At 36.2% G+C, this 27,892-nt stretch overlaps 1 protein-coding gene across 1 annotated transcript in view; it reads left to right on the forward strand.

The window, feature by feature from the left end:
* CHSY3 (chondroitin sulfate synthase 3) overlaps nucleotides 1-27,183 on the forward strand; it is a 294,522-nt gene extending 267,339 nt beyond the window's left edge. The window contains exon 4 of the mRNA XM_010852430.1: nucleotides 24,299-27,183. Coding sequence (XP_010850732.1) covers nucleotides 24,299-25,861 — 1,563 coding nt within the window. The 3' untranslated portion in view covers nucleotides 25,862-27,183. The remainder of the gene's footprint in view (nucleotides 1-24,298) is intronic.
* Nucleotides 27,184-27,892: the final 709 nt, after the last annotated feature.

Genomic DNA, 27,892 nt, shown 5'->3' on the forward strand with positions numbered 1-27,892 from the left:
AGTTTAGAATTTGAGAGCAAGTTGTATCTGTTGATCCAAATCAATGGATCTTATTGCATGAGTAGAGTAGTGTTAAACCTGTATTGGTAATATTGAGTTTTTACAGAAAAGTCTTGAACTGTCAGATTTCTTAGCATATCATATTCTACCTGGAGTCATTTTATTCCCGCTTGTGCAATTTAGTAACTTCTCTTTCTGACAATCCTTGAAAATACATCCTGCATCTTTTAGAAAGAGAGACATTCAAGTTACTGCTTATTTCTAGCTTTCAGTCACAAAATCCGTAAAAATTGTGTTGCTTCAAAATAGAGTGAGGGTATGGATTTTGAGCAGGTGTCAGATTGTTTATAAGGTTTTCTGGTTTGAGCAAGACAAGGCCGTTTCAGCATCTAGGACAAGTTACTCCCAAGTTACACTTGTCCTCTGTTGAATACACATATTTAGCCTTTAAATAACAATTTCTGTTAGGGTTTCATGAACATTAACTAGCATTTCTTCATAGCCTGCCTGTGAGATGGGTCAATATCATTATCACTATTTTATAAATCAGATAAGTGGGATGGCAGAAGCTGAGTGATTTGAATGAGGAAATATAACATGTCAAAGTCAACCAGGAATGCATTCCTAGCACCAGCCTAGGGTATCACACCACATATCACACTCTGAGCATCAGTGCCCCTGCACCCAGTGCTCAGAGAACACATGATGTTATTACATGCAAGGATAGTTTTGTTTAAGTAGTGAAGAGACAAATTATTAGAGGGTTTAGTTGATTACTGCATGAGCTAAGTATGCCACATGCAAGCATGCTGCATTGCAGGGAGAACTCCTGACTGAAACTGGAACCGTGGAGTTTTTGACAGTCATCCATGGACTTTTTGACAGTCATCTCTTGTGACAATATCCTGGAAAGCTTTTTTTTTTTTTTTAAACAGCAAGTACTTTTTCTTAAGCATCTACTCTGTGTGTAGATGATCTTAGAATCTACAAATGTCATTGCTAAGATGTCTATGAGAGGGTACTATCATTCCCAACTTGAGAATTTAAAAAACTAAGCTTAATGGGTTAAATTTCCTTGTCCAGATCACTTGTCTGCTTGAAAGTGAGGCTTAGATTCAAACCTGAATTTGTGAAAGGTTGTTTACCTATGGTACCCAGACATGCCGATGATGACATTGTTGATGGAGAGAGAGAGCTTTGTAGGCATGCTACCCCGGGTTGACTTCTCTCTCTCTTGTTCTTATGAGAGGCTCAGGTGGAGGTATAGACAGGAAGCACATCATGTTTAGGAACCCTGTGAAGATTAAGAGCGTAAATGTTAATTAAGAGAATTAAGTATACAATACCTTTTCAAAAGGCCAAGATAAGGAGCCAAATGGAATGCTGTTCTGATCAGGCCATGCTTGGAGTGCGGCTGGTTATTATACTTGAAGAGGACTAAAATCCAGCAGCACTATGTTTAGAGGTGAAGAACTGGTGTGCCAATAGGATCTATTTAGGCTGCACTGCAGCAAAATTAGTCATAGTCATCATTCATGTGAAAGGATGTTGTGTGGAATAAGGAATCTCATCTGCATTTGGCACTAGAACACAAGATATTAGAACGAAACATCAGCAGTTAAGAGTTAAAGGGCCAAAGACTAGCAGAGAAAAATTTTCTGACTCAGATATGTTCAAGAAATAAATCAGTTAGCCAGGAAGCTACCTAATCCTAATCATTAAAGTTTCATTAGACTGGTTGAGTGGGAGGAGCATGCCTTTGGATTCTGACTTGCCCGAGTTTGAATCTCAACTCTACCATCTTCTCTGATGCTCTCTTGTTCCTAAAGAATCAAATAACAGTAGGGTCTATTCTATGTTAAATTCACTGGAGTTCTTCATGGCCAACAAGAGCACCTAGTAAACATTTAATGTCAGTTTCTCAGTTTAGATGGATTGAGGCTTGGACGAGGTATGTTCTAAAGAGCTGGACAACCTTTGATTTCTAAATCAGGGGCAGCCAATTATCAGGGGAATGAATTTTGTAAATAGTGATATTTCATCAAGGAAAGTACAAATGAGTTGAAAGTTTGTTCCGAAGCTTTTGCAACATAACCTGGAAAGTATTACTTAAGTGTAAAGGAAGAAAGAGAAAAGTGTAGTCAGAGATTTTCAGTGTATTAAAAAGCATTTATTCTTTAATCCTGTATTAAGATGTTCTAAAGAAGATTTCACACAAAAGTTGTTATTAAGATGACTATACGTATTTATATATCACAATGACCTATACACATGGAGAGTATTATTCAGCCATAAAAAGAAACACATTTGAGTCAGTTTTAATGAGGTGGATATACCTGGAGCCTATTATACAGACTGAAGACAGACAGAAAGAGAAAGACAAGTACTGTATATTAGCGCATATATATGGGATTTAGAAAGATGGTACTGACAATCCTACACGCAGGGCAGCAAAGAAGACAGATGTAAATAATAGACTTTGGACTCAGTGAGAGAAGGCGAGGGTGGGATGATTTGAAGGAATAGCATTGAAACATGTACATTACCATATGTAAAACAGATGGCCATTGCAAGTTCAATGCATAAAGCAGGGCACCCAAAGCTGGTGCTCTGGGACAACCCAGAGAGATAGGGTGGGGAGGGCGGTGGGAGGCAGGTTCAGAATGCGGGGGACACATGTATACCTGTGGCCGATTCATGATGATGTATGGCAAAAACCATCACAATATTGTCAAGTAATTATCCTCCAATTAAAATAAATCAGTTAATTGAAAAAAAGAATCCTAAAAAAAGATGACTAAGTTACAAGCTCTTTGGTTTTACATGTATTTCCCCCCCTTTATCAACCTTTCAGTTGAGGCATAATAAGTAAATGAAATAAATGCTTGAATGCAGTATCTTAATTATAAATATGAATTTTCTCTGTGAGATGGCAAATTAAATCTAATAACTTTACACAACTGAATTAGCATATGTCAGTTATACTTATTATAGCAATTTTGCACACATGACTGGATGTGTGAGTGGTGAGACTTAGGATATTGGTAGTGATTGAAAGGGCAAGAAGAACAGGGATGGGCACCATTAATTGCTGTAAGGCAGCCAAGAAATGCGTCCAACATAATCTTTTCCTGGGGACATTACCATGGGACAGCTTCTGGTAGAAGTGCCCATCTAATGTGACACGGGATATTTCCAACTAAAACTCCATATTAGTAGGCTTGGGTTTTTTCCCTCTAAATCATAGGCAACACAGTGGTTTGAAAAGAGTTTGAAGGTGTCACCCTGCTTTCAGAAAAAAAAAAAAAAAAGAAGCATATGTTTTGGAGATATACTCTATTTTGAGATTCGTTAGCACCATTTAAAGACAACTTCATCTTAGGAGATGATTTCTGTCAAATCTTTCATACCATTTTGGATCTAAATCTGGAACAGATTGAATTTTTGCATCCTACTTTTGTTCAAGGGAAGATTATGAAAGTTAGAACTACAGCTTTACTCATTTCAACCAAGAAGAGTTAAATTGTGAACAAGCAAGTTCTCCGACCACCTTACTCCCAATATTCTATGCTACTTAGAAGTAGTTACTTACAAAACATGCCATGGGCAGTCCCTTTTCTACCACCTGACGCTCAGTCCTGCCTGATTCTGCACCCTTTTCTCCTCATTCCGCACCCTTTTCTCCTCATTCCCTTAGTGTAACACAGGAAATGTCTTTTCTTCTAGTAAAGGCCCATCCATCGGTGGAGTTTGGGCCTCATTTCTTCTCAGATGCCTGTCTCCTTCCCCTTCTAATTTCCTCCCTTTGCCTCTTGCTTCCTTCTCTCAAAATCCATTAAGCAGTTTGGGGAGCACCTACTATGTGCTGTCCTGGTGTCTTCTGCATTTGGAGATGCTTCTTTGAGCTAGAGAGTTTTAATTCTTTTATTCTTACAGAGCGGAGGAGTCATGGAAATCTCCTTTCTGTTTCTGGTATTAAATGCACCCCTTCGTAGCAGAAAGAAACCTACACTGGTTTCGGCTCTGTGCTTCCAAAAAGGAATCTTCAGTTCCTAAGGGAAGGTTGTCATCTGGATGGTGTTGCTCAGTTGGCAGATGAAGGTAGGAGTAGAGGATGAGAGGCGTCGCCAGCAGAACTCACAACAGCTACAGTTAAACCTTTGGAGGGAATACCAGGAGCACCTCCAGAAAGTGGAATGAAGTGCAGGTTGTTTTTATTATTACTTTCCAGGGAGCATAGTCTATGGGCTGTCTGTGATATTCAATCATTGCTACTATTCTGGTGAAATATTTATTGAGTGATGACTGTGTGCCAGACATTCTCCCAGATGTGTTGTGTATACTAATTAATTTCCATGATCACTACAATATTGTCTACCTTTTACTGGCAGGAAAATTGGGTTAAAGGAATACTGAATGATTTATGCTAGATCACAATCCCAGGGACGGGGAAGCCTGGTGGGCTGCCATCTATGGGGTCACACAGAGTCGGACACGACTGAAGTGACAGCAGCAGCAGCAGCAGATCACAATAGGTAGAGCAGGATTCAAACCCAGTGAAGGACAGAGGAACTTGGTGTACTGCAGTTCATGAGGTCACAAAGAGTCCAACACAGCTTAACAACTAAGCAACAGTCACCAGATCCCATAGCCAGCCCTCTCACCCCTGTGGCAAGATTCTCCATAATCCGTTTAGGAAGACAATACCAAAAAGTCTGAACAAATAGTTTCCTGCCTTCCCTCAGGCAAATATATTCAATGACTTTGATACAACTTACTTAAGAGAACAAAGAGTGAAATTTATTCATCTGAGTCTTATGAAAATAAAGTCCCAAAGTGGCAGAAACAAAAAATTCTTGGGTTCCTTTTGGGGCTTTTTCCTGTATATACCCTTAGCATATGTAGTCTTTTCCTCTTTGAAAATCTTTTTTCTCTTTATTCAAAGTAGGCTCTGAAGTTTAATATATTTTTTTTAAAGATAGGCAGGGAAAAAGTAATTTATTCTAATACGTCTATAGTTTTGTGTTTCTGCATATAGATTATTAATCATCTAAAACTTGTATTTCTGGGTGTGGTCTATATTAGGAATCAAATTTATTTTTCCTAAATGATGGACAGTTGTCCTAATAATAGTTGTTGAATGGTTTATCCTTTACCTACCTATTAAAATTACTAAATTACTACCTTTAGTTTACCCAAATTCTGAATATATGTAGGACTCTTTGTGGATTGTTTATTCTACTCTGTTAATCTATTTGTCTATTTTTATACTTTTACCACACAATATAAGTTACTCAAGGAAATTTGATGTCTTCCTTTTCAAGCTTTTGTTAGCTAGTTTTATTCAACCACCATAGATATTTTAGGGTAAGCCTATCAAGCTCCATTTTTTTTAAGCTGATATGTTTTCTGGAATTGCATTGTATTTTAAAATAAATTATAATAAATTAATCAGTTTTTAACTAACTTAGAAATTATTTTTTAAAGAATTGCTTATTCAGGATTATGATAGGTTGGGCAATTTATTCAGATATTGCTCTTATGTTCTTAAATTCTCTTTAATAGTTGTATACTTTTTTGTTAGGATTTTAAAGGTACATCATAATATTTATCACAAAATTGGCATGGTTATTTTGGAAAGGATATCAGTCAATTATACAGTTATTACAAACTCGTTGCAGTAAAAGAAGGCTTATTGCATTTTCTCACCACTTTGGACTTAGCATAATGTTTTGATGTAGAACTGAGTGATTTTATTTCCCTAAAATGTAGTTTGATTATTTTGCCTTACACAAAAAGGCAAACAAATTATTTCAGGGATTCAGAAAGAAGAAAACATCTAATTTAAAACCACTCTTACTTTTCCTGTTGGAGTTTTAAGAAACCCAAAGTTCTAAAGCAAATTACTGAAATCCGAGTTTCCTGTGTTTTTTTTTTTAAACTAATTTACTAATCTGATGTCCTTCTTTGCTGTTATTTAAAACTTTAGATGGAAAAAGTGTGGTAAAAATAATGAAAGCAGTGATAATTTTAGATTATGTTTTATTCAAACCATAGTATCTGTATGCTGCTGCTGCTGCTAAGTCGCTTCAGTCATGTCCAACTCTGTGCGATCCCATAGATGGCAGCCCATCAGGCTCCCCCGTCCCTGGGATTCTCCAGGCAAGAACACTGGAGTGGGTTGCCATTGCCTTCTCCAATGTATGAAAGTGAAAAGTGAAAGTGAAGTCGCTCAGTTGTGTCTGACTCTTCTCGACCCCATGGACTGCAGCCTACCAGGCTCCTCCGTCATGGGACTTTCCAGGCAAGAGTACTGGAGTGGGGTGCCATCGCCTTCTCCGTAGTATCTGTATACTTTACCCCAAATTCTAGTATACTGTTATTCCATTGAGGATTACTAATTTCAATTGAACATTCAATTTTATTTTACTTGAAAAATACTAGCTGAAAACATAAAAGTATCCTTGAATAATATTTAAGACTTATGTAGTGTCAATTAGATGTACATTCCTGAGGTCTTTTATCTGTTGTAGCTATTTCTTTTTCTTTTTCTTTTCATTACATCAGGTATATTGCCCTGTAAATTGTGGTAGTGGTACCAGGAATAAAAAATTAAGGAATTTTTAACTTTTCAATATTTGTGTAGTTCAGTTTGTCTACATTTTAGTACAGAAACTTTAATAAAATGCAGTTTTGAAGGTGTTTCCTTGTGAGTTAACAAGTAAAGAAGATCATTGTTAATTACTATTTTGTATGAATTTTGCTAAAGTTAACTGTAAAGAAACACCTGCTGACTTGCAGTTTAAGGGGAATCTATTCTCCCCATTTCCAAACCATGAAATGAATGGCTCTGACATGTGGAGAGAATAGATATTTGTATGTTTGCAATGTGTGTTTTAGATAATAGAATTGGGTATTTAAATTAGCATATTTGTGAATTTAATAGCATTAAGATTTACCTTCAAATGAAAAATCTCAAAATTAAAAAAAAAAAAAAAAGATTTATACCAAAAAGGACTTGATTTTACTCCCCGATAGATCTTTTATCTACAGATCAGTTCAGTTCAGTTGCTCAGTTGTGTCCAGCTCTTTGTGACCCCATGGACTACAGCATGTCAGGCTTCCCTGTCCATCAACAACTCCCGGAGCTTGCTCAAGCTCTTGTCCATTGAGTCAGTGATGCCATCCAACTAACTCGTCCTCTGTTGTCCCTTTCTCCTCCTGCCGTCAATCTTTCACAGCTTCATGGTCTTTTCCAATGAATCAGTTCTTCACATCAGGTGGCCAAAGTATTGGAGTTTCAGCTTCAGCATCAGTCCTTCCAATGAATATTCAGGACTGATTTCCTTTAGGACTGACTAGTTTGATCTGTTTGCTGTCCAAGGGACTCTCAAGAGTCTTCTCCAACACCGCAGTTCAAAAGCATCAATTCTTCAGTGCTCAGCTTTCTTTATGATCCAGTTCTCACATCTATTTACATGGCTACTGGAAAGACCATAGCTTTGACAAGATGGACCTTTTTCGGCAAAGTAATCTCTGCTTTTTAATATGCTGTCTAGGTTGGTTATATCTTTTCTTCCGAGGAGCAAGCATCTTTTAATTGCATGGCTGAAGTCATCATCCACAGTGATTTTGGAGCCCAAGAAAATAAAGTCTGTCACTGTTTCCATTGTTTCCCTGTCTGTTTTCCATGAAGTGATAGGACTGTATGCCATAATCTTCATTTTTTGAATGTTGAGTTTTAAGCCAACTCTTTTACTCTCTTCTTTCACTTTCATCAAGACACTCTTTAGTTCCTCCTCTCTTATCTATAGCTAGTTCTGTGTTTATATCATTCCTTGCCTTGTTGGGACATTTATTAAACATTAATATTTAATCAGAGATAAATTTTTGTATATCTTTTCTTTTAAGCTGCTTATTTAAATAATATATCATGTATAAGAATATATTTAATATTTTCACATAATTGTTCTTCTTTGACCTTCACACCAATATTGTATATTTGAAAGGCAATGGTTTATTCTCACCATTTAATGGGTAACAAGATTGATACAAACAAAATTGCTCGCTCACTATCACATAGCTTACTAAAAGATTACCAATCCAATGGTCTTTCTTGTAAAATCAACTCCTTTCCAATATTCCTTTTTTAAAAAGCCATGAAACTGCCTCTCAAGATTCCTGTCTTTGTTTGTTTTTAGTTTGTATGTTATTTCTCATTACATTTTCTACAAGTGCCAGTTTTGGAGCAGAGCTGTGAGGACACCTTAAGAAGGGAATCTTGAAGGGTGATAGAAAAGCCACATAGCAATTATAGTGTGGATCTCACAATAATACAGAAGGAATAAATTACAAAGCTGCAATCAAGTTAGATCTAAACTCAGGTGATGTGAATATAGCAATATTGTACCTTCTCTATGTAATTGCAATTACTTTCAAGTTTATTTTATCATCAAACAAGCAATTTTTCAATCAGTGCAGCTTCTGCAGATTAGCACTCTGGTATATTAATTATTGAATTCATTTATCTGGCACTACTTAATGCTTAGCCCCATCCTTCCAAAAAAAAAAAAAGGATCCTCCCTCAAAGAAGGATTACATGGAAAGCAAACATTTGGAGGACAAACATAATATCACATAATATCACAGTGGTTCTCATTCTCAAAAAAAAAAGTTTAAATTTGAGAAGAGTAGAATAAATCTTTTAGTGTCATACATGATATTATTATATAGAGAAAGTATTTGTCAAAACGCACATAAAGTATATTTTCAGTTCAGTTCAGTCGCTCAGTCATGTCTGACTCTTTGCGACCCCATGAATTGCAGCACACCAGGCCTCCCTGTCCATCACCATCTCCCGGAGTTCACTCAAACTCACATCCATCGAGTCAGTGATGCTATCCAGCCATCTCATCCTCTGTCGTCCCCTTCTCCTCCTGCCCCCAATCCCTCCCAGCATCAGAGTCTTTTCCAATGAGTCAGCTCTTCGTGTGAGGTGGCCAAAGTACTGGAGTTTCAGCTTTAGCATCATTCCTTCCAAAGAAATCCCAGGGCTGATCTCCTTCAGAATGGACTGGTTGGATCTCCTTGCAGTCCAAGGGACTCTCAAGAGTCTTCTCCAACACCACAGTTCAAAGGCATCAATTCTTCGGTGCTCAGCCTTCTTCACAGTCCAACTCTCACATCCATACATGACCACAGGAAAAACCATAGCCTTGACTAGACGGACCTTTGTTGGCAAAGTAATGTCTCTGCTTTTGAATATGCCATCTAGGTTGGTCATAACTTTTCTTCCAAGGAGTAAGCGTCTTTTAATTTCATGGCTACAGTCACCATCTGCAGTGGTTTTCGAGCCCAAGAAAAATAAAGTCTGACACTGTTTCCACTGTTTCCCCATCTATTTCCCATGAAGTGATGGGACCAGATGCCATAATCTTAGTTTTCTGAATATATTTTCAAGTATATTTTATGCTTGGTTAATTTTTTTTTTCTTGCAGATAAGTCACATAAACATACATAGGAACTATTTGTTTTGACAAAGAAGACATTTAAGCAGAAACAGTGTGCCTCACATTTCATGTTCTTACACAAATGACAAAGTCAGTCCCATGGACTCACTCCGAACTTGTCAAAGAACTTTTCTCTTCAACTTAAGAAACTTTCTCAACTTACGGTCCCAAAGAGCTACTCCCATTTATTCTAAATTCTGTAGTAGGAAAAATCTATTTATTTTTTCTAAGATAACATATTTATTTTTTTCTTCATTAAAAACATTATCATTTGATCAGATTTTGTCATCCTTAATTACCCAACACTAGTCATAGTGGGTTAAATTCAAAATCTGCTACATAGTTTCTTTGCCAAAATAAATTTACAATCTAACTTTGGATAGGAATGGAGTGAAAATAAGTAAATAGCTAATTAGTTAAATGAATGACTCTCTAATTGACAAAAGAATAAATTAGAAAACCAAGTATTATAGTAAATACCAAACTGTGTGATACAGTGAGCTCTGTCATGCCTTGCAAAAAAAAGAGTCAGGCTGTCCTGGAATTAACAGAAGATACATTCGTGTGGTAAACATTTAGCTAGATTTAAAAGGATGTATAGTGTTTGAATTGGCCAGAGTATGCAGAAAGGGCAACTTCACGTGATAGAGAATAGTGATTTTTCAAATTGTTTTTTTCCTGTTTGCAGAAATTTTTTTCAAATAAGCTGTTACTTTAAAACTTAATATATAATAATACAAAGCAGACCTGCTCTGATTGAAGTGAGGAGAGAAATGGGCTCCAGAGTCCTGTGAAATTTGTCCTCTTGGTTTCTCCTGGAGTTCTGATTTAGGCATGTTCAAATTTATACACTTATATTTCATCTTTTCTGTATCTTTTATGGCACCTTTGAGTATTACTGCCTATGTCCATAATGGAAATGTTTACAGTAATCCAAACTTGAACCAGGGTCCAAGCAGTAAAAGGGAGGAAACAAAAGGATAATTAGGAAGTGGTTGTAAAAGAAATAAATACAACATGTTGAAAGGGGTTGCTGGGAAGAGGAAGAAAGGAATCTGCAACATTGCTGAAGTAATGAGTGTATATATCAGGAAGAAAATCAGTAGTGCTAGGCAGAGAACTAGAACATCAGGAGAAGAAACTATATTTGTTTCTTTTAGTATGTATATGTTTTATTCATTTTTTCCCTTTCACTTTATCACTGTGCTGAGATAGGCTTTAAAGCAGAGACTTAAAGACCAGATTTATTCTAGTAGGATCTTTAAGTCTTTGTCTTTTCTGAAAATCTGGAATCTGAATTCTGAATTCAGAAATTCTGAAAATCAGAGGCATGTGATTACAGACAGCCCTAGTCCTGCATTACTTACAGCATAGTGTGAAAGCGTTAGTCGCTCAGTCGTGTCTGACTCTTTGCACCCCATGAACCCCGCCAGACTCCTCTATCCATGGAATTCTCCAGGCAACAGTACTGGAGTGGGGACCTTCTCCAGGGGATCTTCCAGACCTAGGGATCGAACCTGGGTCCCCTGCATAGCTGGCAGATTCTTTACCATCTGTGCCACCAGGGAAGCCATTTACACCGTACCAGGGACTGAAGATAGAGTGAAACTGTGACATACTCTTAGACTTCAGAAAACTCCCAAATTTGTGATAGAGACATATATTTAGATGAATAAACTAATGTAAAATTAAAACAGTCAAATCGTGGGGAAGAATGGTGCCTGGTACCAGGGGAATATATACCAGACCTAATCTTTTCAGAGAAGGTATCCATGAGGCAGTGATATTTAAACTGATAGCGGGAAAGCATGTGCAAAGGCAGTAAAGAGAGAAAGGAAGCCAGTAGGACTAGAGCATAGAGGACAGGAGGTAAGAGAGAAAGCTGGAGAGGAATGCGTGATCATTCCAAGAGCATTGGCTGTCATCGATGGGGAAAAGGAGGGTCACGTGATCATATATGCGTCTTGGAAAGTTGACCCAGGTTGCATCATAGGGAACCATTTGGAGAGTGGTCAGATGAGACATAGTCAGAAATGTGATTAGTACAGAAATACAGAGAGAGTTCTTGGTATCTTGGACCAGAGTGGCCATCCTGAAGATAGAAAGAAGAGAATAAAGATTCAGGGGATAGTTGGGAGATGAAAGAGATTGAAATTGGTGATGAGGGTTAAAGGAGAGCAATGATAGATTAATGATATATTAAGGATAATAACTCTTGACATGGCATCATTATTTCAAGAATCACTTTTCCAATTTAATATTTGGTTTTAAGTTTTATTTATGGAGTTTTGATATGGTGATGTTTTGCAGTTAATATAATACTACATATAATTTTTATTTATGTTTTTGCTTATGGTTTTATTTTTGCTTAAGGATTTATCCATGTGCTTAGAAAATGTAAATGCTTACCTACATTTTTCTGATTCCTTTACAGTATTTTTTCTTGTTTTAAGGGATGACACTAGTAGGATTTAGATCTTTAATACATCTGAAATACAGACATATGTACACACATATATGTATATAATGTATTCAGTATAACATGTGAGGTAGGTGAGTATCTAAATTTATTTTTCCTTGTAAATAGCTAATTGTTCTATAACTCATATATTAAATTGTGATTGCAAGTCATTTACCTTTTTATGAAGTATTTTTACAATGAATGTGCCATTGAGATTAGCCATACAAAATACTAAAAAATTAGACATAATATTCATTAAATAAGTGGTCTATTTTCTTAAATAACCCTATAAAAATTATGTAGAAAATATTTTAAATGCCCTTCAGTATTGGGAGGAATATCATTGAATAGTCATGAAAACAAACCTCAAAGCTAGTGGGATTTGGAGTGTATAATTTTGCTTATTTATAAAATATATCTTTTTAAGTCATTGCTTGTACTAAGCATAGTTGTATTGCTCAGCTTTCATCTGTTCTCTTCTTGGAATTCTACCTTTGCTTCTTAGGACTAAAAAGTCATTTATCTGCTCAGATAAGATGACTTTTAAAAATAACTCCTTTTAACCTAGCTTGAAAGATAACTCTGCAACTTGAAACCCAAATTATCCTTTCTCTTTTACTAAAGCTAATGAATGTACTCTGACACTAACTGGATCTCATGAAATAATTTTATCAATCCCTAAAGCAAATTACGTTTTTCTGTTGTGTCAACTTGACATATGTGATACAAAAATGCTGTATACCCAATCTCCAGTAAGGAAATATCAGTGTAATTAAAAAGGTCAAAATGACTCAAATCATTGTCTTTTCATTTCCAGAAAATTTGACTTTTAAAAGATGATGCTTTACTTATTTTTAGTTTAGCACCATCTTGGAAACACCTACCTGTTAATTAGAGCTGTGATTCCTTTCCATTCCCACAGCAGTGCTGAGCCCATGCAGAAGTCTACAGCACTATAATTCGGAATTTTCTTCTAAGAAAAACATTATAATAGACATCCTGCCATGCTTATTTTATTTTAATTGGATGTTTAGCTCTAGGGATCTTCATAATTTTTCATAAAACTTTAATGTTAGTAAAATCAGCTGGAAGGAAGCACTACTTATCTCCTTGATTACACCATAAGGAGTAGGATCTTAATTTGAGCCTTTTTTTTCTTTCTTTTTTTTTTTTTTTAAGCTAATGAGAGCAAAGAGTTTTAAGTGAATCAAGACAATGCATCACCAAGTACTGCTTGTGACCTGTGTGAAAGAAAACTTACACATGACAGAGTTAAGCAGGGCCGGAAGACCTTATTCAAACTGTTGCAATAGAGGAGAGAGACTAAATTCAACTACCTCTGAAACACAAGGCAGGAGAGTTTGTAAGCGCTGGGATGAGGTCATGAAAAAGTTCTGGAGGACTTTAGCATGGACATTGGTCAGTGGTATCAGACCATCTGTGTTTGCTAATTGGTGCTTATGGAAGTAAGCCTCCTACCCTCCCCTTAAGACAGGGACATAGGATTTGTCTTTCTGGATGATTACATTTCAAAGGGCTGCTGCTAAGTCGCTTCAGTCATGTCTGACTCTGTGTGACCCCATAGACGGCAGCCCACCAGGCTGCCCCGTCCCTGGGATTCTTCAGGCAAGAACACTGCAGTGGGTTGCCATTTCCTTCTCCAATGCATGAAAGTGAAAAGTGAAAGTGAAGTCGCTCAGTCGTGTCCAACTCTTCTCGACCCCATGGACTGTAGCCCACCAGGCTCCTCCATCCATGGGAATTTCCAGGCAAGAGTACTAAAGTGGGGTGCCATCGCCTTCAAAGGACTACTTGATTTCAAAGGGATACCAGCTACTTGATAAAGAGTCCTGGCTTATAAAACTGGCAAGAGGCTGAAAGATTGATGACTCAAAGGAGCAGAGGCAGCATTTACAATCACGAGTTTTCTAAAGTGAATGTTCCAAGAGAAGAGAGGTAAGGGACCTTTAAATCAGGTAGAAACCTGTCCAGAGTTTAGTCCAGCTAAAGGGAGTATCAAGACCATTTTGATCACCCATTGATGATCTACTAGATTGATGATCTGGATGATCATGGAAATGATGATGATGATCTGGAAACTGATCTAAAAGTACAAATCTTTTCTTATAGGCAAAGTAAATACAATTTTAAAATCTTTACACTTTATGTATACTAAAGGCTACTCATGAGTAACCTATCAAATTAGATGTTAGCATATAGCAGGAAAATCTTTGAGTCTGCTTTAAAGTGTCATAAATTTCACTGTCTAGAGTTTATGTAATAATAATAATAAAGATACCCATTGATGCCAGACACTATTTTAAGCATGTTTTATATAATGTACACAACAGTCCAGGAGTTCTTCTTCTCCCAGAAGTTGTACTTTGTCCGGGGTCAGATGGGGAATGGAGGAGCAGATCTCAAAGCCAGGGCCATGACTCCAGAGCCAGGATCTTGGCTCAAAATAGACATGCATGAGCACAAGCTGAAAGAATGAAAGAGGAATGAACAGGAGAGGTTCGTTTTTCTTTCCTTTAAGTAACTGAAATGTACCCCCAATCCAGTTCTCACTCCATCCACTTTAACATTGCTGGTGCTGCTGCTAAGTCGCTTCAGTCGTGTCCGACTCTGTGCGACCCCATAGATGGCAGCCCACCAGGCTCCCCCGTCCCTGGGATTCTCAGGCAAGAACACTGCAGTGGGTTGCCATTTCCTTCTCCAATGCATGAAAGTGAAAAGTGAAAGTGAAGTCGCTCAGTCGTGTCCGACTCTTCTCGACCCCATGGACTGCAGCCCACTAGGCTCCTCCGTCCATGGGATTTTCTAGGCAAGAGTACTGGAGTGGGGTGCCATTGCCTTCTCCGACTTTAACCTTAGTTGTGTCCTATTTCTTGAAAGGAAGACTGCTGTGTCTCCATGCAGGTGTCAAAGACCTTCTTCCAGCTTTGCTTTCATTCCCATTTTTCGTGGTCTCTCAGCAGCACTTCATTTACTTGTCCAGAAATGATTAATGTGACAGAGGCCAGCCTGACTTAGACTCAGTTTGGACTCTTACGATCATTTCATATTCCAGTGGCACAGAGCAGGAAAGATGATGGGTGTCCTCCACCTTTCACCCTGGTTGGGTGACTACATCAATTATGAAAATAGTCAAAAGATGTATGACCACCATCAGTTATGGTCTAACAGTATTGGAGTGCAAGTGACTACTTAAGTGGGATATAAAAGCTTTAAGGTATTTGCCAAATCTTGTACAACACAGATGTGTGAAGACTTCTGTTACATTGCATTTTTATACTTAAAGAAACATTCAAAAGCCTGAGAAATAATGCAGAATGCTGAAAATTTTCCGTTAGAGAATCAGAGTTCTGAGAGTAAGTGTTTTGATTCCTGTTTTGGTTACCAACTAGTTTGGGAGTGAATATGTGAATTTATTAAAAATTAATTAAAAATATTTTATTAAGTACTCTACCCAGGAGACCCATAGGAGCAGGTTATCTAGAAAGGCATATAAAGTCAAGTAAGGTGGCTCAGATGGTAAAGCGTCTGCCTACAATGCCGGAGACCTGGGTTCAATCCCTGGGTTGGGAAGATCCTCTGGAGAAGGAAATGGCAACCCACTCCAATACTCTTGCCTGGAAAATCCCATGGGCAGAGGAGCCTGGTAGGCTATAGTCTATAGGGTCGCAAAGAGTCAGACACGACTGAGCGACTTTACTTTCAGTTTTCAAAATAACAGGTACCAAATGGCATAATTAATAACTTGTCAAAATTAGATAGCTGTTTATGAGTTTATATGTTTAGTGCTTGTCTCCCCCAGTAGGCAGTCAACTCCATGAGGGCAGGGACTAGGCTTCTTTGTTGCTCTACCATAGCAACTAACATGTTGTAGAAACACAATGGATATTTTTAAATGAATGAATGTGTCATTCATTCTGCAATTATAAGAGGCAGATAAAATTATGGAAGGGATTACATCAGGAATGGTTTGGTCAGGAAAGTTACTGAAATTGTCATACTTTCATAGATCTGTTATCTTTCTCGTGTTTTCAAAAGTTTTATTAATTGGATTCCACTAGACAGAAGAGCCTGGTAGGCTGCAGTCCATGGGGTCGCTAAGAGTCAGACACAACTGAGCGACTTTACTTTCACTTTCCACTTTCATGCATTGGAGAAGGAAATGGCAACCCACTCCAGTGTTCTTGCCTGGAGAATCCCATGGACGGAGAAGCCTGGTAGGCTGAAGTCCATGGGGTCGCACAGAGTTGGACACGACTGAAGCGATTTAGCAGCAGCAGCAGCAGGTTTCTCGAACATCTGCTATGCACATTGTACTATATTCTTCTACCCAATTTATCCAACAAGATTGTACTCTATAATGTACTGACAGCCTAAGTCAACTTTCTACATAATGAATATTAAATTTTCATTCTTTAATCTTGAGAAATAATATCTTATTTTCATTTCAGAGTATATTTAAACATAGACCTACTGACATTAAACATAGACCTACTAAAATAAACCAGTTAACATTAAACTGTGTGATGCCTTCCTTTTATTTCTTGGAAGATCATCAACTTATAGCTTCTTACAAATGGTGCTCCAAATTACCCTGAAGTTATTTCCCTGCTGCTCAGATGGTAAAGCATCTTCCTACAATGCAGGAGACCCAAGTTCAATCCCTGAGTTGGGAAGATCCTCTAGAGAAGGAAATGGCAACCCACTCCAGTACTCTTGCCTGGAAAATCCCATGGACAGAGGAGCATGGTAGGCTACAGTCCATGGGGTCGCAAAGAGTTGGACATGACTGAGTGACTTCACTTTCACTTTCTTTATTTGAGGAATATTAATGATCACTAAAAATGGTCTTGTAGCCTAAGTTCATAATTATAGAAGTACATGTCAGTCTCTAAGTAAAAAATCATAAGTCTGCTCCATTCTTGTACCTTCTACCTTAGTGGATAATATGCTGTTCATTCAAATTAGCAAGCTTATAATCAGTCTTTTGGGCTTCCCTCGTGGTTCAGATGGTAAAAAATCTGCCTGCAATGCAAGAGACCTGGGTTTGATCCCTGGGTTGGGAAGATCTGCTAGAGAAGGAAATAGCAACCCACTCCAGTATTCTTGCCTGAAAAATCCCATGGACAGAGGAAATGCCTCCTACCCGGAGGGCCACAGTCCACAGTGTCACAGTCAGATATGACTGAGCAACTAACACTTTCATATTCAGTCTTTCATGAGGATAAATGATTGGTAGCTTGAATTTCAGGAGAATGGAAATAACAAATCAACAGCAACAGCAGAAGTCTTTAACTGTAGCTTTAGCATCTTCATAGTTAAAGAGGAAACAACTTGGGTTTTCAAAGCTTTCATAACTGGAATAAAATTCATGAGCTAGAAAATAGACCACTTTCTTTTTTTATTTGGAAAGCAAGGTATAATTTTATGCATGATCAATTCCAGCATATAGTTAATACGTTTCCTTCAGAGGATAAGATTCATTAATTGTGTTCATGTCTTTCAAAATTGCATGCAACGACTATCTTTCCATTTGTTTTTCAGAGGTCTTGAAAGTTTAGTTGGAAAGTGATAACTTCCTTCTTTCCCATTGTCTCATATAAGTTATTGTGTGGTAATTAAATCACCAGTGAAGGGCATAGTTAAGTTATATTGGTATGAGATCAAGAAAGAATGTGTGTAGGTTTGCAAAGAGGCAGCTTAAAAATTTCTTCAAAATTCCTCTTTGCTCTTAACTATAATAAATTGTGAATAGATTAAAAGCTTTAAGGTAATATTGAATGCAAAAAATTTACTTGACTATTTACCAGATTTAAAAATATCTACAGGGGAAGTGAATTGTATCAGTTTCAACAATCATCTGCTATTATCTTAACTATAATATCAGGAAGCATTTGTATGATAACTGCCTGAATGTGTGTATGTCAGGCTAAATCTAGCAAATTGATATGCAATCAAGTTCAATTATCATTAGTTTTATTTCCTTCTCCAGGGGATCTTCCTGACCGAGGGATCGAACCTGGGTCTCCCACATTGTAGGCAGACGCTTTACTCTCTGAGTCACCAGGGAAGCTCATATTTAATCATAGTATTACTTTATTTCTAACAGGTTAATTTTAATTAAGGTATATGGATTTATTTAAACCAACAATTGATTATGTGCCATAATATTATAAACTGAAATCTTATGAACTTGGTGATTGTTTTTTTATTTTAAATGCCTTTGAAGTTTGCCTGTAATGGCATGTGTCCAGAATATACCCTGCTGGGAAATCTGTATCACTTGATTTTCTATGTTGTCTGAAAGTATTTTTAAACTGTTGCAAATATATACTGCTGAGAAAACTTCATCACAACTAGGAGTATCTGGAAGCTATTTTCTGTGTTGTCTGACAGGTTGTTTTTTCTTAAACTAAAATAGCTAACAAAATTAAATGTAACAGAAAAAAAAAGTACCAGTTTTAATGGTACAGATTGCACATATGAGATTGTTTAGGATTTCAACCAAAATTAAACTAGCTAATGAAACAGAGGCAAATCATACAGAGCATTAATACAGAGCTAAAATTAAAACACATCCATTTACCAGATTGTTTTTGACAGGATTCCTTTGGTTGCAAGTGACAGAACCACCGCTAAACTACCTGAATGAGAGATGAAACTCCTGTCCTAGGACACTCGGAAGTCTGGGGGTAATCTTAGGCACAGCTCAGTATGTGTTCAGCACTCTCTGCAATGCTGTCTTTCTTGTATTGCTTCTCTGCCCTTGTCTGGGTGCAAGGTCTGCTTTTCTTTCTGAGGAATTATAATATGCAAAATCTGAGCCTATAGCCAAAGGGAAAGATTTTTTTGCTCATACCCAGGAATGAAATTAATCTGCCTGCTATGTAAAGAGTCTGCCTGAAATGCAGGAGACCCGGGTTTGATCCCTGGGTCAGGAAGATCCCCTGGAGAAGGGAATGAATGCCAACACACTCCAGTATTCTTGCCTGGAGAAGTCCATGGACAGAGGAGCCTGGCAGGCTACAGTCCCCATGGTGTCGCAAAGAGTCAGACATGACTGAGCCGTTCACACTTTTCACTTACTACATAGTAATTGGCCAGATTGTGGTTTGTAATTGACCAGATTTCCTGTTTAGGAAAGGTGAGGCTCATGTGGAATAAAAGGAAAAGATTTTCTTACCGTCTTTATCATTTTCAAGGGTATAGTTTACTGATGTCAGCTACTTCACATTGTTGTGCAACAACAGAACTTCTTCATCTTTCAAAACTGAAACTCGGTACCCACAGAACAATTCATTTCCCCCTCTCCCAGCCTCTGGAAACTACCATTCTAGTTTCTGTCTCTATGAGTTTGACTACTTTGTAGATCTCATAAAAGTAGAATCATAGTATTTGTCTTTTTGTAACTAGCTGATTTCACTTAGTGTAATGTCTTCAGGGTTCATCTGTGTTGTGGCCTGTGACAGAATTTCAAAAGGAGAAGACATTTTATGATTTTTTTTTTGTTACTAAAAAGGATAGTCAAGAACACAAATGCCCTCAGACAACTTTAAATTCATAAAACAAACATAAACTTTATGGGACTGAAAATTACTGGAAAATGCGCTGCTCACTTAACATTTTTCAAGTGTGTTCAAAACACTGGGTTTACCAGGTGAACAAAAGCAAAGTCACAGTTTTGGACCCACAACCTTTGAACTACAAGTTTTAACACCTTCTTCTAAGTAGACTTTGGGATGACTTTTTTAATGATATGATTTTTACTTTTAGATAATTATGATAGCAACTAAAAAATAATGCAAGGAAATCCCATGGATTTGTTAAAGCACTTTCTCCCAGTGGCAAAATCTTGCAAAACTATAGTGACATATCCCAGCCAGGATATTGGCATTAATATATTTCACTGATCTTATGTAGATTTCCCAAGTTTTACTTATGTTTATGCATGCAGTTTCATGCAATTTTATTACTTGCATACATTGAATTTTTTAACTAGAATTTGTGGATTAGATGTAGCTATTGGCAAGGTGCTATTATTTTTAAAAATCTTTAGTGGCAAAATATGTAATGCTCTCAATTTTATGTGACAAGCATAACAAGGGTGTATCTTATCATATTTAGTTCTTTTCAGTCAAATTCCAATACTTATTCAAACTGTATACCTTTAACATTTTTTCATTCTATTTATAATTATAGAATGACATATGGATGTTTATTTTCGCAAACTTATTTCTTCTTCTTAATATTTAGAATTAGGTACTGTTTTCACTGTGTCATTATTACCAGAAAGGCAGGACATAGTTTAAGAACTTTACTGTTAATACGTGAAGATAATAATTGAAGAAAAGTAATAGTGTTAATTCAAAAATTCACTATTTTGCTCTGAACCTTTATATCTACTAGTCTTAAAAAATAAGAGAAAAATCACTAGATATTTACATCAAAGGCACTAAGACTCTCCCTTTAGTTATGTACAACTGCATAACTAAATCATAGTAAAATGAATTAAAATATTTGCAAGGCAAATTTCCCAGCCCTTAGGTACCTAGTCACCATTATATTTTACACATCTTTAATGATTTATTATTTCCTTGTTCACCTTCATGAATTATTCTAATTTGAGTCTGTACTTCCTCGAACAAGAATACTTTCTTTCCCAAGTCCTCCTTAATCTGATATGTAGGAAGAGATTTAAAGAAATTTTCTAAATTAGAGAATCCTTTTTATGAGAAATGAAGTGGACTAATGGGGACAAAAGAACTTATAATAAATTGAAATAGGTTCTTTATATAAATAAAGACATTTTCTCTTTCATAGAGAAAAAATAATTAAATTATTTTCTTAATAAAGAACACAAAGCTTTCTGATAATGGCATGGCCTTTTATTTCCACTTCACTTCAACAAAGACCTCTTAAAGACAATTCAGTTTTTTAGTTTTTAGATGATGATCTAAAATTAAATGATGGCTGTACTGAGCATATTTGAGTTCTTTTCTAAGGAAAATGAGGCCATTCTTCTTTACTCATTTATTCAATACTTACACTAATGATAATATAAAAAAAAGTAACAACTATAGTAATAATAATAGCTTACTCTTATTATAACTCTTATTAATAGCAGTTACTCTAAACAACGTACTTTTCTAAGTCCTGAATAATTTCTCTCTAAACCATCATAACTTTATTTATATTTCATTTTTTAGCTTTCTTAATTTCTATTTTTTTCCCCTTTACTGAGCCTACCACAGTGTTTATTCTTTATTTTTCTTATGACTTAATTTTCACATCTGAGTTTATTTTGTATAATATACAAAGATATAATATATATATATAACAAAGACATATAATAAAGACAGCTTATCTTTATTTCTTAGTTCTGTGAACTGACATTTCATCTCTACCATCACATCCCTGAGATCTTATATTTCTAATTTGTTGTTTTCCAAGAGAGAGGAAAATTCTTCTTATGACTTTTAGAACTGTCCCTTAATATTTTCCTCAGTTTCATGAATTCTTTTCTTGGTGGTGTGAGGCTATTTTTTCATCTAGTCTTTTTCTCTTGCAGAGACTTTGAAACACAGAAACTTGCAGAAACACTGAAATCAGTCAGGACCCATTGATGTCAGTTGCTTTTGCTTTTATTGATGTCCGTGATTTTGTCAGTGTGAAATGATTTTTACTTTCAGTATAAGGTTGTGGAGGTACCATGAAATCAACTGAAAATTCTATAAGGGAAAGGAAATTCTGAATTATTTCAAATAAGCTAATATAATTTTAAATGTATATTTTTTACTTTTTCTTAAAACAATTTTGCTGTATTCAAAATTTTGTGTGATAAGTAGCAAAAGTGACTGCTTATTCTAGTTCTGGTCATAATCTCATTACTCTCAGTAGACCCTTGGTTAAATCACTTAACCTTCCTGAACCTTGGTTTCCCAAAAATCCCCACAATACTTTATCTCTCTTGTAGTAAAATGTTGAGGATTTTTATTAGCAGAAGTTTCCTCAATGGTATGCTTGATACATTGAAGCACTGAGTGTATACGGCCAAATTATAACTGTTCCCAAGCATTTCCAGAAATGAACAAAGACGAGGCAAGCCTAAAGAGTGCTGCTCTCATTCTCTGAAAACTCCTAGTTAAAAAGAGGAATCTCAGGAGGAGGCTGGCAAATCCTTGTCTTGATTGTCTTGATTGATACCAGACATAGTACTAAGCAACGTATATATATATTTTTCTTATTGAGCAACATTTTAATATACATTGAGGTGGTTGGCATTTTCTCTGTTATAGATTAGGAGACTGAGACTTAAATAGATTGGATAGGAAATGGCTTAGAAATGGTGGAGCCAGTTCTCAAGTCTAGATCTGGCTAATTTCACAGTCAGGCTCTTAAGCATTCTCCTGTCTATGCTGCAGCGCTTGATCCTCCCTACATATAAACAGAAAATTTGGATATACTCTATGTTTCTTAATGGAAAATATAACATGAATTCAAGATGATCTTATCATTACCACACTACCTAGAGTATGTATGAGTGTGCTCTTTTTAAATATTGCCCCCCTCACTGACTTTGCTTATAATATTTCTGCAAAGGAATACACTAGAAAAAAAAGCACTATATAGGGAACTTGTGTTGTAATGATATGAGTGATGCAAGTTCCTTAACCATTTTAATACTGATAATCTTTGTTCTATAACAAATATCATCTTCATCAAGTTGTGCAGTATTAATCACTTCAGTATCACTAAAGGAGCTAGATAAGTCTGCAATTGAACAGTTCACCTCTGAGCAATGTCTCCTATTTAATTTAGCATGTTCCTGTTTTGTTAGTAATGTAAAGCAGGCCTTAAGAAAGAATAGTTTCAGAGAGCCAATACTTTGTAGAGGTGGTAAAATTAATATTCTATATGCCATTAGAATTTTTTATCTTGTTGCATACCAAAAAAAAACCCATGAAAACCTACCTAAAGTAATATGTTGAGGCAATTTCAGATGAAGGATCATAATACAAAATTAGAGCTATAATAGCCCATTCATATGGATTTGATTTGATTTAACATCAAAGTTTCAAATAAAAATTGGTATATGTTTTTAGGAAAAAATATTGGATGTAACTAAACTCTCTTGAATCAAGTCCAAAATCCATCTCAGAATATCTGCTGTTACATTCTTCAAGGTCAGATCATGTTGATTTGAAAATCTAAGAGTATAGAATAAGAACCAAGTGAAATACTGGAGATAAAGAATCTGTCATGGTATTGGTCTTACATTTTTTAGGTCACCTTCGCTAGGAAAATTCTGATATTCATATTCTCTCTCTCCCCTCTCACATATCCACACACATTTAGGTACATACATATCAAAAAACCTACCTGGTTTTACATGCATGTATATGCATATTTTTAAAAGAAAGTTATTTATTAATCGGGGGATAGCAAATACATCGTAAGTAATACTTGAGTGAATGTTCACAAATTAAATGCATATGTGTCACCATGACTTAGATAGCAAATTCAATACTGTTAACACTGCAGAGCTTCCTGCCCCCTTTCTGGATTTTTGATCACCTATTCTTATAGCTAACTGCATCAGTTAGCTGTACCTGTTTCTTAATTTCATATGAATAGAATCATATAAAATGTATTCATTTGTACATGGCTTCTTTTACTTGTTTGTGAGTTTGTCTGTGTTGTTGAGCAGTAGTATTTCATTTATTTTAATTGATGTATTATTTTCTATTAGATTTATTTATCAATTCTTGATGTACATTCAGGTTGCTTTCAGTTTGGGTGTATTATGAATAATACTGCTTTGAAAAAATATATATATATATTTAGGTAAATGTATGCGTGTATTTTTATTAGGCATATTTCTAAGAGTAGAATTACTGAGTAACAGGGAATGCATTTGATCATTTTAGTCAATACAGTTTTCCACAGTGGTTGAACCAAGTCACATTCTCACCAGCTGTGTATGAGAGTTCCAAATCTGCTATTAATACTTTGACAGCACATTATGTATCATTAGCCATTTTTGTAGGTTAAATATCACATTGTGACTTTAAATTGCATTACACTGGTGATGAATGAGCTAGAGAAATGTTTTGTATGTTTATCAGGCATTTACACATTCTCTTTTGTGAAGTGCCCATTAAAGATTTTTTTCCCATTTTTCATATTTTATGTCATTTTTGTTATGAAATACGGTATAAGTAATTCTTATTAAATATTTTAGTTTAAATGTTTTATTGCTTAGTTTCTTTTTAAATTTATTTTAACATCTTGATTTCCTTCTACTTTTCAGATGCAGCAACTGTTCCATGAAAATTATGAACACAATCGCAAGGGTTATATCCAAGACCTTCACAACAGCAAAATCCATGCAGCCATAACACTTCATCCAAACAAAAGGCCCGCCTACCAATACAGGCTTCATAATTACATGCTCAGCCGCAAAATTTCTGAACTGCGCTACCGCACCATCCAGCTCCACCGGGAGAGTGCGCTGATGAGCAAGCTTAGTAATAGCGAAGTGAGCAAAGAGGACCAGCAGCTGGGAGTAATGCCTTCTTTCAACCACTTCCAGCCTCGGGAGAGAGATGAAGTGATAGAATGGGAGTTCCTGACAGGGAAACTCCTTTACTCGGCATCTGAGAACCAGCCTCCTCGACAGAGCATCAATAGCATCCTGAGAACAGCGCTGGATGATACTGTCCTACAGGTGATGGAGATGATCAATGAGAATGCCAAGACGAGAGGACGGCTCATTGACTTCAAAGAAATTCAATATGGCTACCGCAGGGTTGATCCCATGCATGGGGTGGAGTACATTTTGGATTTACTTCTCTTATACAAAAGACACAAGGGGAGGAAACTGACTGTGCCAGTAAGACGCCATGCCTATCTTCAGCAGTTGTTCAGCAAGCCTTTCTTCAGAGAAACTGAAGAGCTAGATGTCAACAGTCTTGTAGAGAGTATTAACAGTGAGACTCAATCATTCTCCTTTATATCGAATTCTTTAAAGATACTGTCTTCTTTTCAAGGTGCCAAAGAAGTGGGAGGGCACAGTGAAAAGAAAATACACATTCTTGTCCCTCTCATTGGAAGGTATGACACTTTCTTGAGATTCATGGAGAACTTTGAAAACACTTGTCTTATCCCAAAGCAGAATGTAAAACTGGTCATCATCCTTTTCAGTAAGGATTCTGGCCAAGATTCCAACAAGCATATTGAGCTTATACAAGAATATCAGAACAAGTACCCCAAAGCAGAAATCACCCTGATCCCCATGAAGGGGGAGTTTTCCAGAGGTCTTGGTCTTGAAATGGGATCTTCCCAGTTTGACAATGATACTTTGCTGCTATTTTGTGATGTTGACTTGATCTTCAGAGGAGATTTTCTCCAACGATGTAGAGACAATACAATTCAGGGACAACAGGTGTACTACCCCATCATCTTTAGCCAGTATGACCCAAAGGTAACCAATGGGGGGAGCCCTCCAACAGATGACGACTTCGTCTTCTCAAAGAAGACTGGATTCTGGAGAGATTATGGATATGGAATTACCTGTATTTATAAAAGTGATCTTCTGGGAGCAGGTGGATTTGATACCTCAATACAAGGCTGGGGACTGGAAGATGTAGATCTCTACAATAAAGTCATTCTATCTGGCTTGAGGCCCTTCAGAAGTCAAGAAGTAGGAGTGGTCCACATTTTCCATCCAGTTCATTGTGACCCTAACTTGGACCCTAAGCAGTATAAGATGTGCTTAGGATCCAAGGCAAGTACTTTTGCCTCAACCGTGCAACTGGCTGAACTATGGCTGGAAAAACATTTGGGTGTCAGGTACAATCGAACTCTCTCCTGACAATCCAGGCAACACATATTGCCTTTTTTAAAGGGGAGTTTACCTCATTGTTGGTTGTTGTTGTTTAATTTTATTGTTATTTTTATTATTATAATTATTATTGTTATAATTTTATTTTGTTGTCCAGGTCTTAAACTACTCTTGGTTGTCTTCCAAAGAGTGTTTGTTGACCTCAAACAAGAAGAGTCTGCAGTTCACTGATATTTCAGATTTCTACTGAAGTCAATAGGCATATTACTTTTATATATCTTTATTTGAGATTGAGTTAAATCGTGGCAATCAAATGACTTTTGAAGCTCATTCAACATGAGAGACAGCTTAGAAGAATGTTCTCTTGGGGCTTTAAGATGCAATATCGACTTTTCTTTCGTTTGTCAAATTCAATGTGATACAAATATTTACTGGTGAAAGGTACCACAAAAGTGCTTTATGCTTCCTATGGGGAAGGGACTCTGTAACATAAACTTGAGTTTTGTAATTTATACAAGGACTTAAATATATAGACAATAATTTTCTTCATCTTTAGGATTTTTAAAGTAAATGAACACTTATGATTGTAAGTTTATTTTTTAAAAAAAGTTTTAAAAATTTGAGGAGTTTTGGTCCACGAGCAACCGGTACTGGCTACCCTGGTCTTATGACAATTATCTTACTCCTCACAACAGTCTGCTATAAATGCGAATGAACTTTATTTTCTCAAGGAAATATGATTTGATTAAATATTCATGTACATTTTAGAAGCTTTATGAAACAATGTCCTTCATTTGCTGGCAAGAAGATAAAATATGACAGAACCTGGTTATTTATAATAAAACAGGTATGACAGTATTCTTTTTCAAAAACACTGAAAAATTTGTGTTGTTTCCTTTTGGTCAAATTTGATGTATTTCTTAATGGTCATAGTCACCAAAGCATGCTTGCTACAAAGGCTGGAAACATTAATAAGGGATTATGGGCATGATGTTTATATCAATATGCTTTGAGTTCTGGCTTTCATAAGTGATTAAAATGAGCAATTGTTTAGTCAATAATTTACAATCTGGAGGAAGTATTCCTCTTCGATCTCATTAGCTTTGTGATCAAACTGAACCAAGAATAGGTCAAAATCAGATTTTAATACAGGTTGGCAGATGGCACAAAGATACGAAAATAAATGCAGAAATTATGAATATAAAATTAATTTTACAATTATATTGCTATTTATAAAACACTTAGGAAATGTTTCATTTCTATACCATTCTTTCTCAAATCTGAATCAGTAGTGCCCAGTTTGTAGAAAAATATAATCTTATTCAATAAATGTAAGAGAAAATGAAAATCTGTATAAGAAGCTCTTGTGAAAGCATATTTTTTAAATTTCATCTTGTAAATAAGTAATATATTTGCATAGTTCCAAAATCAAACAAGATGTCAAATGTCTACCACTGTCAGTCTCAGGCTCTATTCACCCAAATCTGTCCTTAACTGCACATAACCACCATTTTAGGTGTATGTATGTTTGTGTGCATGTTTTTCTACAGTTTCACAAGCAGAAAAGACATATATTTATTTTCTTCTCCCTTGATACATAAAATGTAGCCTATTATACATGCTGTTTTATACTTTGATTTTCTTTTTTCAAACTAGAACACTAAAATTTGCATCAAAATTGATTTGAAAGCAATTGTAAGTTATTACCATTATTTGGAACTGACTGTCCTGAGGTCATATAGCATTTGCCTTAGTAATGACTTTCTTATGTGGCAACCATCTCTTTTAGCAAAGACCTTTTGGGGGTTTCAAAAAAATAACATTGCTTAATATTGTGACAAATATGGCACTTTCCTTGACTAAAACATATAATCTTAATAATGTAAGATTCATTAGAGAGGAATTAGTGGCACTTTTAGATGTTAAAAATCGTGACAAGGCTGACATTTCAGAGCTGATCTCTGCTCTCATGTTGTCTCTGTCCTTCACAACCCTCTTCTAATAGCTCTTTTCCTGCATTGTTCTCTTAGCTCTTTTGCAGATTTTATTTTCCTTGTGATA

The sequence above is a fragment of the Bison bison genome, unplaced genomic scaffold (assembly GCF_000754665.1).
Source record: "Bison bison bison isolate TAMUID 2011002044 unplaced genomic scaffold, Bison_UMD1.0 scf7180017864311, whole genome shotgun sequence".
In the NCBI taxonomy this organism is placed as follows: domain Eukaryota; kingdom Metazoa; phylum Chordata; class Mammalia; order Artiodactyla; family Bovidae; genus Bison; species Bison bison.